Source organism: Gadus morhua, chromosome 8, assembly GCF_902167405.1.
Source record: "Gadus morhua chromosome 8, gadMor3.0, whole genome shotgun sequence".
NCBI lineage: Eukaryota > Metazoa > Chordata > Actinopteri > Gadiformes > Gadidae > Gadus > Gadus morhua.
The window spans coordinates 5128014-5142649 of record NC_044055.1 but is presented as its reverse complement, the minus strand read 5'-3'; the positions used below and the strand labels follow the sequence as shown (position 1 = coordinate 5142649).

The 14636-nt window shown below is 49.2% G+C and overlaps 1 protein-coding gene across 1 annotated transcript in view; it reads left to right on the top strand.

The window, feature by feature from the left end:
* adgrl2b.1 (adhesion G protein-coupled receptor L2b, tandem duplicate 1) overlaps nt 1-14636 on the top strand; it is a 60700-nt gene that overhangs the window by 11237 nt on the left and 34827 nt on the right. Inside the window, exon 2 of the mRNA XM_030363365.1 lies at nt 4412-4638. Within this exon, the coding sequence (XP_030219225.1) occupies nt 4530-4638 (109 nt within the window). The 5' untranslated portion in view covers nt 4412-4529. The remainder of the gene's footprint in view (nt 1-4411; nt 4639-14636) is intronic.

Here is a 14636-nt window from a genome sequence, read left to right as displayed (position 1 = left end):
TGATTCCACCTCTACCTCAACGGAAGCCATCTGTCGAGCGAGACGCACGCACACTGCTGAGCAGCACACACTCGGATATGAGCCCCTTCTCCTCGCTGACAGAAGATGAGAGGGGAGCTCCAAATTGCTGCTCGAGCCAAGGAAGTGACATCATGCACCCGGGGGGAAATCGGCAAAGCTCGACCGTGACATTGACTGCCGTAACCCAAAAAAAACGAATGAAGGGCTCCTCTGGAACATCAGGGATCACTGAGAAGGACAAAAAGGCACCTGGGTAGCTGTAGTTCTCCCCCTCAGTTCCTGTAGCACCCCCACTCCCCCACCCCCCCTCTCCCAGCCTCCCAGCATCGCAGCCGTCGGCTCTCGTTTTGAAACCCCCCCGTTCACATGGTTCTTTGTTATTGTCGTCGAAGCGGCGGCGGCGGCGGCGGCGGCGGCGGCGGCGGCGGCTCGGTGCCGGTGGATGACGCAACGGCCTCCAAATTAGCGGTTTCTGGGCGAGCGGTGGAGCGAACCATTGTGCGGAGTGCGGGGTCCGGCGCGGCTCACGTCTCTATTTAGCATGTCGGACGGGGAGCTTACACCTGCAGCAGCGCATTAGTTTTGTCCCCGTCTTACTTGTTATGTATGTATGCGCTCTTTATTTCCCCCCCCCGCTCCTATTTTGCAGCGCACAATTGAAAATAAATTAACATTCCCGGGGCTTTTATACCGTTCCGTCCTCCCCGACTCTTAAGCCTCTGGAGGGAAAAAAACAAACTTGGAAGGCCATTCGAGGAGGTCAAGCCACACTCCCAAGCTGTCAATCCCTCTCAGTGACCCCCCCCCCCCCCCCCCCCCCCCCCCGCCTGCTCCCACCTCCTCCCTCCCCCGCCCGCCTCCCTCCCTCCCCTTCCCTGCCCCCTTCTTTTCTTTTTCCTCCCGGCCATTCTCTCCCTCCTCTCTTCTCTGTCTTCCATCTATTCAGTCCCACGGCTTAGAGGCAGTGGTCTCCCCCCCCCCTCCCTCCTCCCCCCCCCTTCCCTCCCTCCCTACCTCCCCCCTCCCACTCTCTCTTCTTAACAGAACGCCTCTTCAACATTGTGTGAGGGGAGGCTCAAGTGAAAACAGGATTCTTGCATTCATTCCGGGGCCTTGCATCACCACCGTGAAGCGGTTTCTTGGACGCGAGGCGATGTCGCTCCACATGTTTGTTTCTATTCCGTTTTAATTACTCGCCGGGATCCAAAAAAAAAAAAAAAAGGAACACGTTTATTATTTTTTAGATGATTGCTTATATTTTTCCGTTTTCATGTGAAACATTGCCACGGACTGTGGCTTGCTTCCTCCATTATCTTGACTGATGACAGATTTGTCTCCTTCGGTTTACACGGTCTGGGATGGGGGGTGGGGGGGGGGGTGGGGGGGGGGAAATGAAAACAGATGTGGAAGTGTTTTCTAATCTTTTTTCCTTTCCTTTCCACATTTCGGACTCTCATACACAGTTACCTTTTAATTTCCCGGCCGAACAGGGGGACAGACCTCGACAACGAGCGAGAGTAAGGCTTAAAGTACAGCTGGGGGCAGGACTAACTTCTGTTCCCGTCTCACACCGGAGCTCTGTCGGAGCGAGTGTAGGTGGTGTGATTTAGTCATAGCTGCGGAACCATTTTCATATCTGTGGCGCAGGAACATGGCGCGAATGTTACGTGATTATTATTATTAACGGCCATTTACTGCTGGCCTCCGTTCCCAGGAGCATCTGGTGGAGAGACCACCGCCATGGATGGGCTTTACTACCCCCTCTGCTCACCTCTTGAAGCCATACCCCCCCTCCCCCTGCCCTGATGGACAGATACCCCCCCCCCTATCCCCCTCATCAGATGAACTGACACCTCCTCTCCCCAACTCCGTGGCCCTCTCCTTAACAACCAGCATGGGGTCTAGGTGTCATATCCTTAGGCTGAACCACCCCTCTGCTTACCTCTTGAAGCCATACCCCTACCTCCCCCCCCCCCCCTGACGGACAGATACCCTCCCCCTCCCCCTCTCCGTACCCCTCTCCTTAACAACCAGGGTGACGTTTACCAGCAGCCCGGGTTTGAACGGCGGGGGGTATATCCCGGTCAGGCGATCATTGATCATCTGACTAATCCCTTTCGACGCCCGAGTCCCAAACCCGATCGACCGGGCACCGTCAAACCAAGAGCAAACGTTTAGGAGGATGAGGCCCTCGGACCCCCCCCCCCCCAACCCCCCCCCCCCCCCCGATCACCTCCTGCTGAAAAGCTCCCCCACATAAGAGGGAGAACCCCCAGCAACACGGCTCTGCGGTATGTCGACGTGCTCAGGGCGGGGGGGGCGGGGTGGTGGGGGGGGGCCTCAGACCTGACTGGCCCGTCACCGGGACCTCGCTGTCTGCCAGGCAGGGCGGGGGTGGAGAGGGCGGGGGGAGGGGAGTTGAGTGTCCCAGTTGGCTCCAGCAGCAGCAGCAGCAGCAGCAGCAGCAGCGGGCCAGAAGGGCAGTATGATTGTCCACCCAACGGCTCGCGGTGGCCAATGGTCTGTCAGCCGGCCTGACGGGCGCTGGAAGCCCCCTAGCTCACATTTAGAGATGATGAATAGTGGGGGGGGGGGGGGGGGGGGGGGGCTCTGGCGATGGTCACGAGTGTGTGCTCTCCTCCCGGAGGATTGAAAACGGAAGATCTTTTTTGGTCTTCTGCCCAAAAAGCCCTGTGAGAGCCCGCTAGTTGGTAGACTTGGGGATTAGCAGCAGCAGCAGCGGTGGAGATGCTATATGGGGGCCTCTGGTGTTGGTCCGGTTTGATTTAGTGTTGTACTTTGGCTGAACGACTGCAGGACAATTAAAAGATTTTCTAGTTCCTTAAAATAGACGATATTATTTAGGATGTGGATGTTTTATTGCCTGGACGGCCCCTGCATGTAGGCTACTCGGAGAGAATGAGCTCATGTAAATTCAAAGGAAGGGAAATAGTTTTAAGCGCGGGTGGACACGGTTAAAGCCACTCAAGCTTCTCCCCTCCAGCACCTCTTACCTCACAGCGGGGGTGAGTCTGCTCAGAGAACAAATCGCTATCGGTGACTTAAATCATTTGTAAGTATGTACGCTAATGTCAAAGCTTTCAGTGTTTTGTGGGTTTTTTCGTCTTGCCGGAATGATCCCTGGCCCATTAGCAGGACCGGGGAGCGTTCAGAGCCGAGCGCTGCACCGCTAAAACCCAGGTTCATTATAAACTAATCAGGGGGGCTGACGGGGGGGATCTGGGAGAGCAGGAGGGGGCTTCCATCTCGCCGCGGCGTCGTGCTCATCCACAGCCACATGGGAACCGGGTGACAGTGTGCCTGTGTGTCTGTGTGTGTGTGTGTGTGTGTGTGTAGGGGTGTGTGTGTGTCTGTTATACCGTATATCGTAGTGTGCTCCTGTGGCTTTCTACCGTGTGTGTGTGTGTGTGTGTGTGTGTGTGTGTGTGTGTGTGTGTGTGTGTGTGTGTGTGTGTGTGTGTGTGTGTGTGTGTGTGTGTGTGTGTGTGTGTGTGTGTGTGTGTGTGTGTACGTAGGTGTGTTTTTATAAATACACCCTTAGGCTGAACCACCTTGTGTCTGGCTGTTTGAAGATGTAGATGAGGTGTGTGTGTGTGCATTCGTCTGTGTGCGCACGTGTGTGGTTGTGCATGGCATTTCACATGCAACATGACATATCAACCCTCCTCAGTGTTGTGACTTTTGGTAAGCAGCTTATCCGTGGGCTGTGCTGCGTCTCGCAGGCCAAACCTTTTGCTGCGGCGGCAGACAAAGGCGCCGTCGCTTCCCGTCAGCGGCTCCTTGATAAGGACCGGCTACAAAAAAACGAGCCCCGGGAAGACGGCGTGTCTAGAGAGGAGCCGTGCGCGGACCGCTTGCCTGAGCGAGCCCCCCCCCCCCCCCCCCGCCCCCCCACCCCCCTCCTCCACTGGGGATCTGGTCGAAGCCGAGGAGAGTTGGGGGGGGGGGGGGGAGGGAGAGAGAGGCCGCCAGTGTAAACATTTTGCGGTGGAGTTGGGAGTGTTTTAATAGCGGCCGCATGTCCTCTCGGCGCTCCGCAATGTTTGCGTGTTCTTGCCCAGCTGTTAAATATAGACGGGAAAACCAGTTTTATCCTCATCCTGGTGTCTATTCCTGAGCAGGACGAAAAATAACCCCCAGAACAAACAGCGCATGTTTGATCACATGCAAATATGTGAAAAGCCATTTTGTGTGCGGGCCTGTCCTTGTGCGTTTCTTTTGCTGGTTCTCGTTGTGTCGGTAAACATCTGTGTCACGGCCAATTTGAGGATGATGATGATGAGGAGGACGGTCCCTCCAGGGGGCTCTGAACGGACGACGTCGAAGCAGTGCACTTACTCCCGCATCTCTCCTCCTTTCCCCCCTCCAGATGTAAAGATGAGCCCAGATGTTTCGACCAGAGCCACTGACCGTTGACTCCTCAGCTCTCAGCTCTCCCTCGGCAGAACACTGAACGCCGCCGCCGCTATCAGGAACAAAAGCTCCCGATGCCAGGAGGCCTGACCTCCCAACGCACTAGAATGGCTTCCCCACTGTGGAGGTGTCTGCTGCTGCCCTGCCTGCTGCAGCTGCTTGTGTACACCAACGGCTCCGAGGGTAAGTTACCATGGAGCTTTGTGTTTGGGCTCACCCAGACAATTTCATGTTTGCTGTGATGATTCACACTTTAATTCCAGTTTTCAGCAGTGTTGACATGATTGCACAAGAGTTTTCGAATCATCGATTAGCCCTTTACCACGATTAGCTTAACAATGTACCGTTAGCACACAGGAGTGATCAATGTTGAACATATGCCTCTGTGCACCTATGTAGATATTCCATTAAAAATCTGCCGTTTCCAGCTAGATTAGTCATTTACCACATTACCAATGTTGAGACTGTATTTCTGATTAATAGAATGTTATCTTCATTGAAGAAAACAGTGCTTTTCTTTAAAAAATAAGAACATTGCTAAGTGACCCCAAACTTTTTGGTAGGTAGTGTGTGTTTTATATTAACCTTACCACAAATATAAGGTGTTATTTATCGTGTTTCATTTTAAATTGTGTAACGTCTGTGAGTCGTTCTTCACTGCTTTGGATTATTTTAAATCAATGTGCAGCATAGCTTTCTTTATAGAATGTTTAATAAGTTATTCCTGTGAAGCACCTCTCTATATTTATAGATATATATATTTATATAAGCACCCCCGCTCACCTTTCTAACATGTTCTAGTGTTGAACGAACACAAACGCATTCTGCATTGGCGCACATATAATGTGTGAGTGTGAACCCAGGTACGGTTGCACTCAGTTTCACATTTTTAATGAAGAACAGAGTAAACAACACTACAAATCTCAACGTGAACGCATTCCCAGTCCCTACAAAACAGCAGCTCTGCATGCAAAGACCTCCAAAAGCTTGTTTTATCATTTATTTCCACGGCACGCTTTTGATGAAGTATGTTTGGCAATAATTATAACTGCTGTCAATAAAACATCTCATCTGTGACGTTGCCATAAAAACCACGGTTGTTTGTGGGCTAGACGATGAAGCATTTAAACGTTTTTATTCAGCCTCGGTCTATAAGGGTCCACCATTTGCCAGGCCTTAATTCGTTGTTTGGTCTATTTTTCCTGGGGGAAGGGGGTGGGAGTCTATAAAATATATTTGATGTGTTAGACACGTTTCCCTTCCTGCCTTCTGATGGCACTGCCTGTCTTCTCATCTATTACTTTGTTCTGCGGTGGAGATGGAGCACGTCTCTGTGTACGTATGGATGTGCGGTATGAATAATGGAGGAAGTTAGTGTTGGAAAAATCTTCTTCCCCCCCTCTGTCTTTCGGTCGGAAATATTCCTGCCTTTGTAGAGCAATATCTATAGATAAGACATCACAGAAGATGTCGCGCTGAAGCGACCCTTTGCCTGGGAACGGTTCTGTGCTATTTGAAGTGTAGGCCCCCTCGATTCGGTCCGACTTTGAGATTGTCTGCGCTGAACCCATGTTGAATTGCTTTTAGGGGAGGAGGGGAGAATTCTGCTGCGGTGTGCAGGAAAATATAACGGTTTGGGATTACATTCGATGCAGCCAGTTGGGCTTTTATTATTTTATTTACTGTCTCCGTCCCCTCGTGCTAAATCCTCCCTACCTGCTACCTGCTACGACTCGAGTCAGAAAAGTTAAACTCGGACATTAAAACAACAGATTTGGGGGGGATTAAGACTTGTGAGGCAGCCAGCATCTCTCCGCTGGTTGTTCTGTATTAATTCCTTGCGTAGGAACCGGAGCCGCAGCTGAAACAACAAAACCAAAAACAAAGAGAGGAATGATGAAGGAGTAATTATTCATGGTTTCCTGACGTGTTTACCCCTGTTTCAACATAGAAACCCAACTGTGTTTGTTTAATTCTCATTAGGTGTTTAGATTTTCCGGCAGCAACATGTTTGGTCTGCCTTCATTCCCCAAGATGAATCGGTGTGTAAGTAGCCTATGTAAAATTAGATCTCCCATCCTCCAATATATATACGCTATTAGAATTAATTTCATTCTTAGTACGACCCATACCCGCACCCCCCACTTCCTTTTTTCATTTAGTTTAAGGCTGTAAAACAGAATAGCACAGATAGCGTGAAACAGACGCAACTACCAAACAATTCCGTTATTAATTGTGAGAATATCTTGGCAATCAGCGAGGATATCAAGCTGCTTATGTGCGCTACGGAGGAGGTTGGAAAGGTCAGCTATACGTCTCCGCACATCATTTGTTTCAAGCAGTGCCATCCATTGTGAGCTCTGGTCGCGCCTCCCTTGTGTCATACTGGTATTTCCAGTCCTGGGGTTGAATGCGCGGGGAAGTCATTGTATACTAACTCCTCTCTGGCCGCAGGCCACAGACGTCCCGTCTGTCAAGCATTGATATGCTTGGCATGTTTTATAATTCATACCGAATGCTGGATGTCTTTGGGAGGACTATGTTGAATTATCAGCTGAGCCGTGGGAGATTTACAGATGACTGGTCAATCTGTGTGGTGTGAACAAGCACATGGAGAGAGGGGGGGGGGGGGGGGCGCAGAGAGAGATGGGCAGAGGCATCTGATACATCCGTCTTGGACAAATGTTTCACCCTAAAGTGTTTAGTGGAGGAAATGGAAAACCTGTTCTTTGTCTGAACAGTTTTATGGTTTCGGGGGACACATCCACGGATTGAGATCGACAGAGTTCAGACTTAGAAAAATCTATTATTTTAGAAGGGTTTTCACAATTTGCACTCTTATTTTTCTTTGTACGTAATCGTGGGAGGTTTTATTATAAAAGTTCCTTTGGCATCGGAAGATCCTATCTTAAAAAGTGGGAGTGGAGGGAATGAAACAGGAATGTTTCTGTTACACTAAGTACAACCTCGACACAGTCTGCCTGGAGAGGGGATGGGGTTCGTCAGTCGGCACTATGGCTGACGGGTTTGCATACATGCACTTAATCAAAGAGAAAGGGGGATACGCTCTCTGACGTTTTGATTTCGTTTGTTAAGCATGCCTTAAATCCATCTTTCTGGAAGAATCACAAAGAAGCCTAATTCACACCCTTTATGGCTGCGAGTTGTGTAAACACTGCGCCAGATGTGTACCATATTTCCTCCGTTCTTAAACACCGCCCGTGCTCACTGCTTCTCCTTGGGCGGCTTAATTCAAATAAAAGATAAGTCTCAGGCTTACAACGCTAAGGTAGTTCCTAATCTTTTAGAAAAGCTTCCCTTGACTTTCTCACCAGATACTTTAGCTGTCAAAACAAAGAAGTCCATGAATGCTGAGGAGTAACAAAAACATTTTCCCTGACATGGAATGTATCCTGTGCATATAGAGAGACCCTAAACACGTGCCTGGAAACAGTGAGCAAAAAGCAGCAAAAAACAACATAAAATCCCAACAAAGGGAAAAATAAGTTTATATAGGGGTGTAACAACCAAAAGAAACAATGATTTATTGCATCAAAGAAAGTTGTGGCTTTGGGTACATTCCTGTGGTCGTGGAGTTTAAACACAGCATTGTCAGCCACTTAGTCCTTCATTACATCCTATTTTAACCATTACCATGCCAGAAGAAGCCCTTTTATTCCACAATATATATTAAATGCAACATTGCAACCGCATTTAGTCTTTAAGCACGGAGTACACCCTCCTGGCATTCATAAGACTTTGCGCTACAATTGCATTTGAGCTACAATATAAACTATGCAGAGCTGGTGGGAGAAGTCACCACCTCGTGATTTGTCTATGGAAATATACGTTACTCCCTCGCAGGAAATGTCTGGACAAGATCTGGTAACTATTTTTATGTCACCCTATGATGCGATTTACACGGAAAGGGGATTTCTCTTAAATGATTAACGACGGGTCCATATTGACCGCTGGGGGAAATGATTGAAATGGATTGTTTGGTGTGTAGTCCAAGCCCACACACAACGTGCGGTGTACACCGGTCGGCCACTGGAGTCCTCTCCAAGCTTATTTAGCGTAAGTGCATTTTTGGAAGCGGTGGAAAACATTTGCCTTGACTTGAGTGTGGTGAAGTGTATTGGTGGGGCTGTCTTATACCCAGCGAGGGTATACATGCGGCTCTGTTGCGTTTACTGTATTAGTAATCTCCTCGGGGCCTGAGAGTCTGCGCCACAGAGCGTGACCATGCCCCTTATTTTGTTCAGGAATTAAATGTCACCTCGTGGTGGGTCACCTGCAAACAAAAGGCCACCAGCCGATTCGCAGGTATTAACAGTCTGAGATAAGACATGCTGCTCCCACTGTGCAGGAAATTGACTAAGTAGGCCATTAGAAAAAAAATAGAAGTAATGTCAAAGAAGGGGAAGGGTACAAAGAGAGGCCTTGTTTGCCATATGTTATCGCCATTGCCCCCCCCCCCCCCCTCTCTCCTTGAGTGCGGAAGGCACAATGGCTTCATCGAAAGACGAGGGGAGGAAGCTGTCTTTCACCGAGGCCTCCCCATCTGGGCAGCCCTTATCAGTGGTACTGTGTTCGGCTTGTATTGACCGGGTTGGCGGTGGAGGGGGAGTTAGGCAAGGTCATCGCACGCAGCTCAATCAGAGTGGCCAAAGATAGCAGACGTTTGTCGCCTCGGAATGTGTCTGGATTCTTTCGTTTGGTTTATTTTCTTTTAATTGCATTTTTTTTCTTTCCGCCGAGCTCTGTTGAAATCCAAATAAGGTCACGTTAAGCTCCCATTGCTGTATATCTTTACGTACGCACTGCTTGCAGGATGCACAGCGATCATGTTTGCCTGCGTGGCACACTTTCTGCTCCGTTTGTTCCAGCCTTTGTGTGCCTCGCTGTCTTTGATCATTTCTCTCTTTACGTCATTGTCTGGAGGCATCGATCTTGGATGCTACCAGTCATGCTTGAAGTCTCCCACTAACTACTCATTTAATCCTTTGTGGTGCAGGTACAGCTAGCTAGCCACGGCTGCTCTGTATTCTGTGATGTAGCGAGCGCAGCCTCTCCTAGGCCCCCCCCCCCCGCTCGCCCCATAGTGGTTAAGTGATGGCAGCACGGAGACAACAAGCATGTGATGGAGATAGCATCACATCCTCTGCCTTATCCCCCTCCCCTCTCTCTTCCCCTACCGCGGAAACAGAATCAGGGGAAGCACTTTCACTTAACGCCAGAGTTGGCAGATATTTCCGTGTTTCGGATTAGCCGAAACCCCTCCCCCAAAAGATTACGATACGTTTCACATTTCACAAGTATTTTCGGTCTATTGAACCGCAGGTATACACAGCCACCTGTGTTCATTTTCCTTTGACGTCTGAAAATTCATTAACCTCGACCTGCGGAACTTATCTCTGAGGTGTATGGATGGTATTCACCTATTCCGAACATTGCTTTGTTAAGTGACAGCTCCACATAGGAATTTAACAAACCCCTGTGCAAATGCAGTGCATTCCTCTAGCCTTTGGTATTTTCCTAGGAGATTGGTTTAGCAGAAGAGCTTAGGGAAGGGTCAGGGATCACTCATGCCTTTTGGAACAAACCAATTTGTCTCAATGTTCTATGAACGGCTCTTAAGGAAAGCATGCCATTATACGCTACACAATGAGCAGCAGTGAACCAATTCCGTCAACATTTATACTCCTGCATGTATGGAGTAATTTTTCATCTCTCAGATGGAAAACTCTCCCCTTAAATTGTTGCACATTTATGAAAGGAACATTTCCTCAGCAGGACATAAAGGTGTAGACTATACAAGGTGCCTAATTGTTTAATCTTTTTATCTGACAAGGAATGGATTCATGGCTTCTGCGGGAGATGAAATGCACCACAGATGAAATCAAGTAAAGCGCCACGCCTAATACTCCATGTCATGCTGACTCATTAGCTGCTTTCATGGTTACGAATCTATCAGAACTGTTTGGCCGTCATAACAAAAACCCTAAAATGTTCATGTCAAAGTTTCGGTATGAAGTTGATGAGAATCCATTTGAGCCTCCCCCCCCCCCAGAAGTGTCAACAGAAGTGCTCGGCAACAAACGACACGCAGTTGCAAGTGTCAATGCCAAATCCATGTTTTTGAAGGCTTGAAAAGGCTGCGTTACAGGGGCACTTATGCCTGACGTTTACCTAAACACAAAAGGAGGGGAATAATGGCGCCCGGGCGTGTGTCAAAACAGGATCAGCCTGGGTCTAAATGAGCCCACCTGAGAGCTGGAGGGGACACCGACGGGGGCCGGCGTCTATCACCGTCCAATGAGAAATCCTTTCCCTTAAACCCCCTTTACAGGAACGTGTAGCAACATGCAACATATGCCGCTACCTCCCACTATTCAGGGCCCGCGTTCAAAGCTGAGAAAACAGGAGATGGACTGCAGACAATGCCCACAATGGCGCAGTCATGAATATAGATGCAGATGGCGATTATGGAATTCTCTTTTATCGTAAGAAAAGGGGAGGGGAAAAGGGGATATGTCTCTCCGAGCTAGCTTCTCCAAACCACAAATGGACACGGTTCCAAAGCTCGGGTTCTATTTTGGAGTACTTCTATCGGAATCGCGAGTGTCTTATAGCCGTTGTCTGGGAAAGGCGGGTGTAGCCCAGGGGTTTGTGGTCTTGTCTGACACTGTCTTTAGAAACAATTCCCAGCAAGGTGGTCCGCGGAGGGATCTAAGGTGTCAGGGGAGACGGTGCCATATGTCCAACCATATTTTCAAATATTAACCGTGTTTTGGCGGTTGGAGATGAAACCCGATCTGGCAGGGGGGGGGGGGGGGGGGGGGGGGGCCGTGGCCAAGAGATCTCAGGGTGTCAGCTGGATGTGAAACGAAAGGTGTTATTCTGCAAACTCCCCAATCTCCATTCTCATCTCCCGCTCCATTCCTTTGTGCGTCGAGGGTCTCATGGGGGTCACACGTGTACCGACGACGACTTCACGTTCTGAGGGGCAACAGTTGCAATCCCTGCCCCGGTGAAAGTACCATTTTTAAGCATAAGAGTGTACCAATGGAGCCGGCTGAGTTGAACTAATGTTTCAAAATAATAATGTGCTAATTGCTTTGCTCCCTTGAAGCCTTGATTAATTTTCCCAATAATCCTGTGCTTTCTAAATTAGGATTTTTTTTTTGCTTTTCCTTTGGCCGGCAATCAAAAATGATTAAGAATAGGAGCCATCAAAAGGCTATGCGAGGTTTTAGCTTTGTTCCCTCTTCTAAACTATTCAAATATGCGGTGCATATAATTATTCTCCCGGTTTAATAATTCCCATCGGAAATTTTCCGTCTTCATCGTCAGGGAAAAAAGAAAAAGGTTCCCCTGCGCGCTCCCCAGATACATCGGATTAAGAAGGCACCCAAGCAGGAACACTGTTGACTCGCAAGATCCGCTCTTTGGACACCAGTAATATTTAGAATAAAACAACATAAAAAGGACCAACAATCCTGAACCCCTCCCCGACCCCCCCTGCTGTGCCCTCGACGGGGGCCACTCTTATTTAACTAAAGGCTACAACCTCCTTTATGCCCCCGAGAAAGCGTCCCTGTCAAACTGGAGGCTGGAACAATGGGGGCCCGGCCCGGGGAACAGAGCCATTTGCATGCAGCTGTTTGCCGTTTCCAGGACCACAAAGGCCAATCAAAGGGTCCCTAATGAAGGATGACAAGCGTCCACCCAGCGCCTTCGCTCTTGTCTGTCGCAGACCCCGGCCTCTCTGTCTGCCCTTCCCCACACTGGCCTCCTTTTCGCGGCATAATCAAGCGTAGCGTTTGTTTTCTCTCCGGCTCAAGTCCTTATGGAGGGGTGAGCCTGTAATGTTAAAGGTTACTCAGGACGGGTCCCCCGCAAACAGAAAGGCATCTCTGGGAAAATGAGAGCCGCGGTGACCCTGAGTGAGACCCGCTCTGAGGCTTTCAATTCCTAAATGTGCATAGCTTTATACGCACAACGTTTATATGGCTTTTATGTTATCTTCTTTCTCCTTTTTTGAGAGGAGTGAAAAAAAGCATCTAAAAGCCTCAGGCAGTTAGTGGTTCCATACCCCCTTTTCAACCATTGTGGCACTTTACCACTCCACGGATGTTGACAGAAAACAAAATATTTATTATGAAGGGCAGATCGTTGCGGAGGAATTGCTGGCTGTGGATCGCCGGAGAAGAGGGGCTCCCAGAATCCAGAGGCAGTCCCGGTCACTGCCACGCTCTCGCCGGCTCAATAGAAGGCTTAGAAGGCAGGACGGGGGTGGGGGGGGGGCGGATCTGGAAAGCTACTTTGCCCACAGGCCTCTTGCTGACCAGAATGCCTGATGAGGCTTCGGTGTCAACAAAACCAGGAGCGGGGATCAAAGCAGGGGTCACAATTATGGCGCTGCTGTCAGAGTGGTTACCATGGTGATTCAATAGAGCATTCCATTTTATATTTTATTTACGGGGCGTGGATGCGGTGTGATTTAATGCTTGGCCGAGACTCGGATAAAGAGAGAACAATTTCTCTTATCGCACGCAACGTAGGCACCCGCACGCGCAAACAGACACACAGACACACAGACACACACACACACACACACACACACACACACACACACACACACACACACACACACACACAGAGAGATCAGGGCTATGGATTTTTCCTCGCCTCTCTCTCTCTCTCTCTCTCTCTCTCTCTCTCTCTCTGCCCTTCTGACGCAGTCTTCCACTGCCACCAAGTTGAGCAGTCAAACAAAGTACAACACTGAAGATCAAAGGTTTTGCGTGGTTCCTGAAGACTTTGACGTTTTTCCGCAGACACAAAGAAAGAAACCTCTCCTCCTCTCAAGTTTGGTTAAGCCAGTATCTCAACAGAATAAAAAAAGATTGGTTTGTTTCCAGATTATACTTAAGCTTTAAATCAGAACAAATCAGCCTATATTGGCGTTGTAAACACACACTGCTTTTGATTTCAACCCCACCTCCAAGTGGTAACGAAAATCCCACACATTTAGTCCAACATTTAAACTGTTGGGTCAGGTGTGTCATTACCTGGCCGATTACGAGTCGGCATAGGGTCGTTAACGAGACCACGGGTAATGCCTTGTATTAGAGACTATTACCTGCCCTCCTTTGGTCTATCCTTCCCTCAGTTTGGTTACTCCGCCTTAATTGACGTAAGGCTAGTCTACGACCAGAGATCCATGCAGGAGGAGGAGGACTCTGGAAAAGCAACTTGTCTAATCAATTCCCTGGCCTCCGATGACAGCCGAATGCAATCAGGACACAGCCATCTGATGGATGGCTGGGTTTGCCGCTAAACACCGAAGGGAAAGAGCGCTATGTGCGTGTGTGTGTGTGTGGGGGCAGGCAGAATGGATTGGCTCGCTCCCCTATACCAAATGATATAGTCCCATGAACTGCGTTTGCTGCTGCCAGCTTTCTGTAAGATAGCGTGATAAACCAGTTGACTCCTTTCCATGAGGGATGGCAGACAAGAACATCGTTAGTCTTTGCTAGTGAAGCCACAGACTCCCTATTGTCTTTTATCATCAACTATGGTGTAGAGATGTTGTGTATTTTTTTTATGGGGGATGGCCGGGGGGGGTTCTGACAATTTAAGTGCATATCTTGTTGGAGCTGATGGACTGACCCTGCAGTCCTCCGTGTCGGGCTATGTCGAGCTGACACCTCGTAATGACGTGATAAACATTCAAGCTAAGCAGAATCTGCCGGCCATTAGATCCCAGCTCCACACGCTAGTAATATGGCTAGCCAATCTCGCGGCAGGCAAAACTAAGGCCTATATCATTACCAGTACGACGACCACCACCGCCACTGTGCACAGAACGACTGGGGTAACGTCAAAAGCAAACTATGCTGAACTATATCGCTATACTGTAATGAAGTGAAAAGCCTCACAGAAAAGAAAGCCATTTCTCTTTTCTATCTGAGGCGTCGGGCGTGTGGACCGACACATAATACCGGCGTAATTGAGCGAGGCACAGCGGGCTAACGTGTCTCGATGCGAGGTGGGGCCGGTGGTTCGGCTAGAGTGTCTTTTTTCTTTATCCTGGTGAGCGGGAATCCCTTTAACTTTGTACCGCTCGAATAACGCTAATTGCGTCAGGTTACGACCGTCAAAAAGTCTAAAGA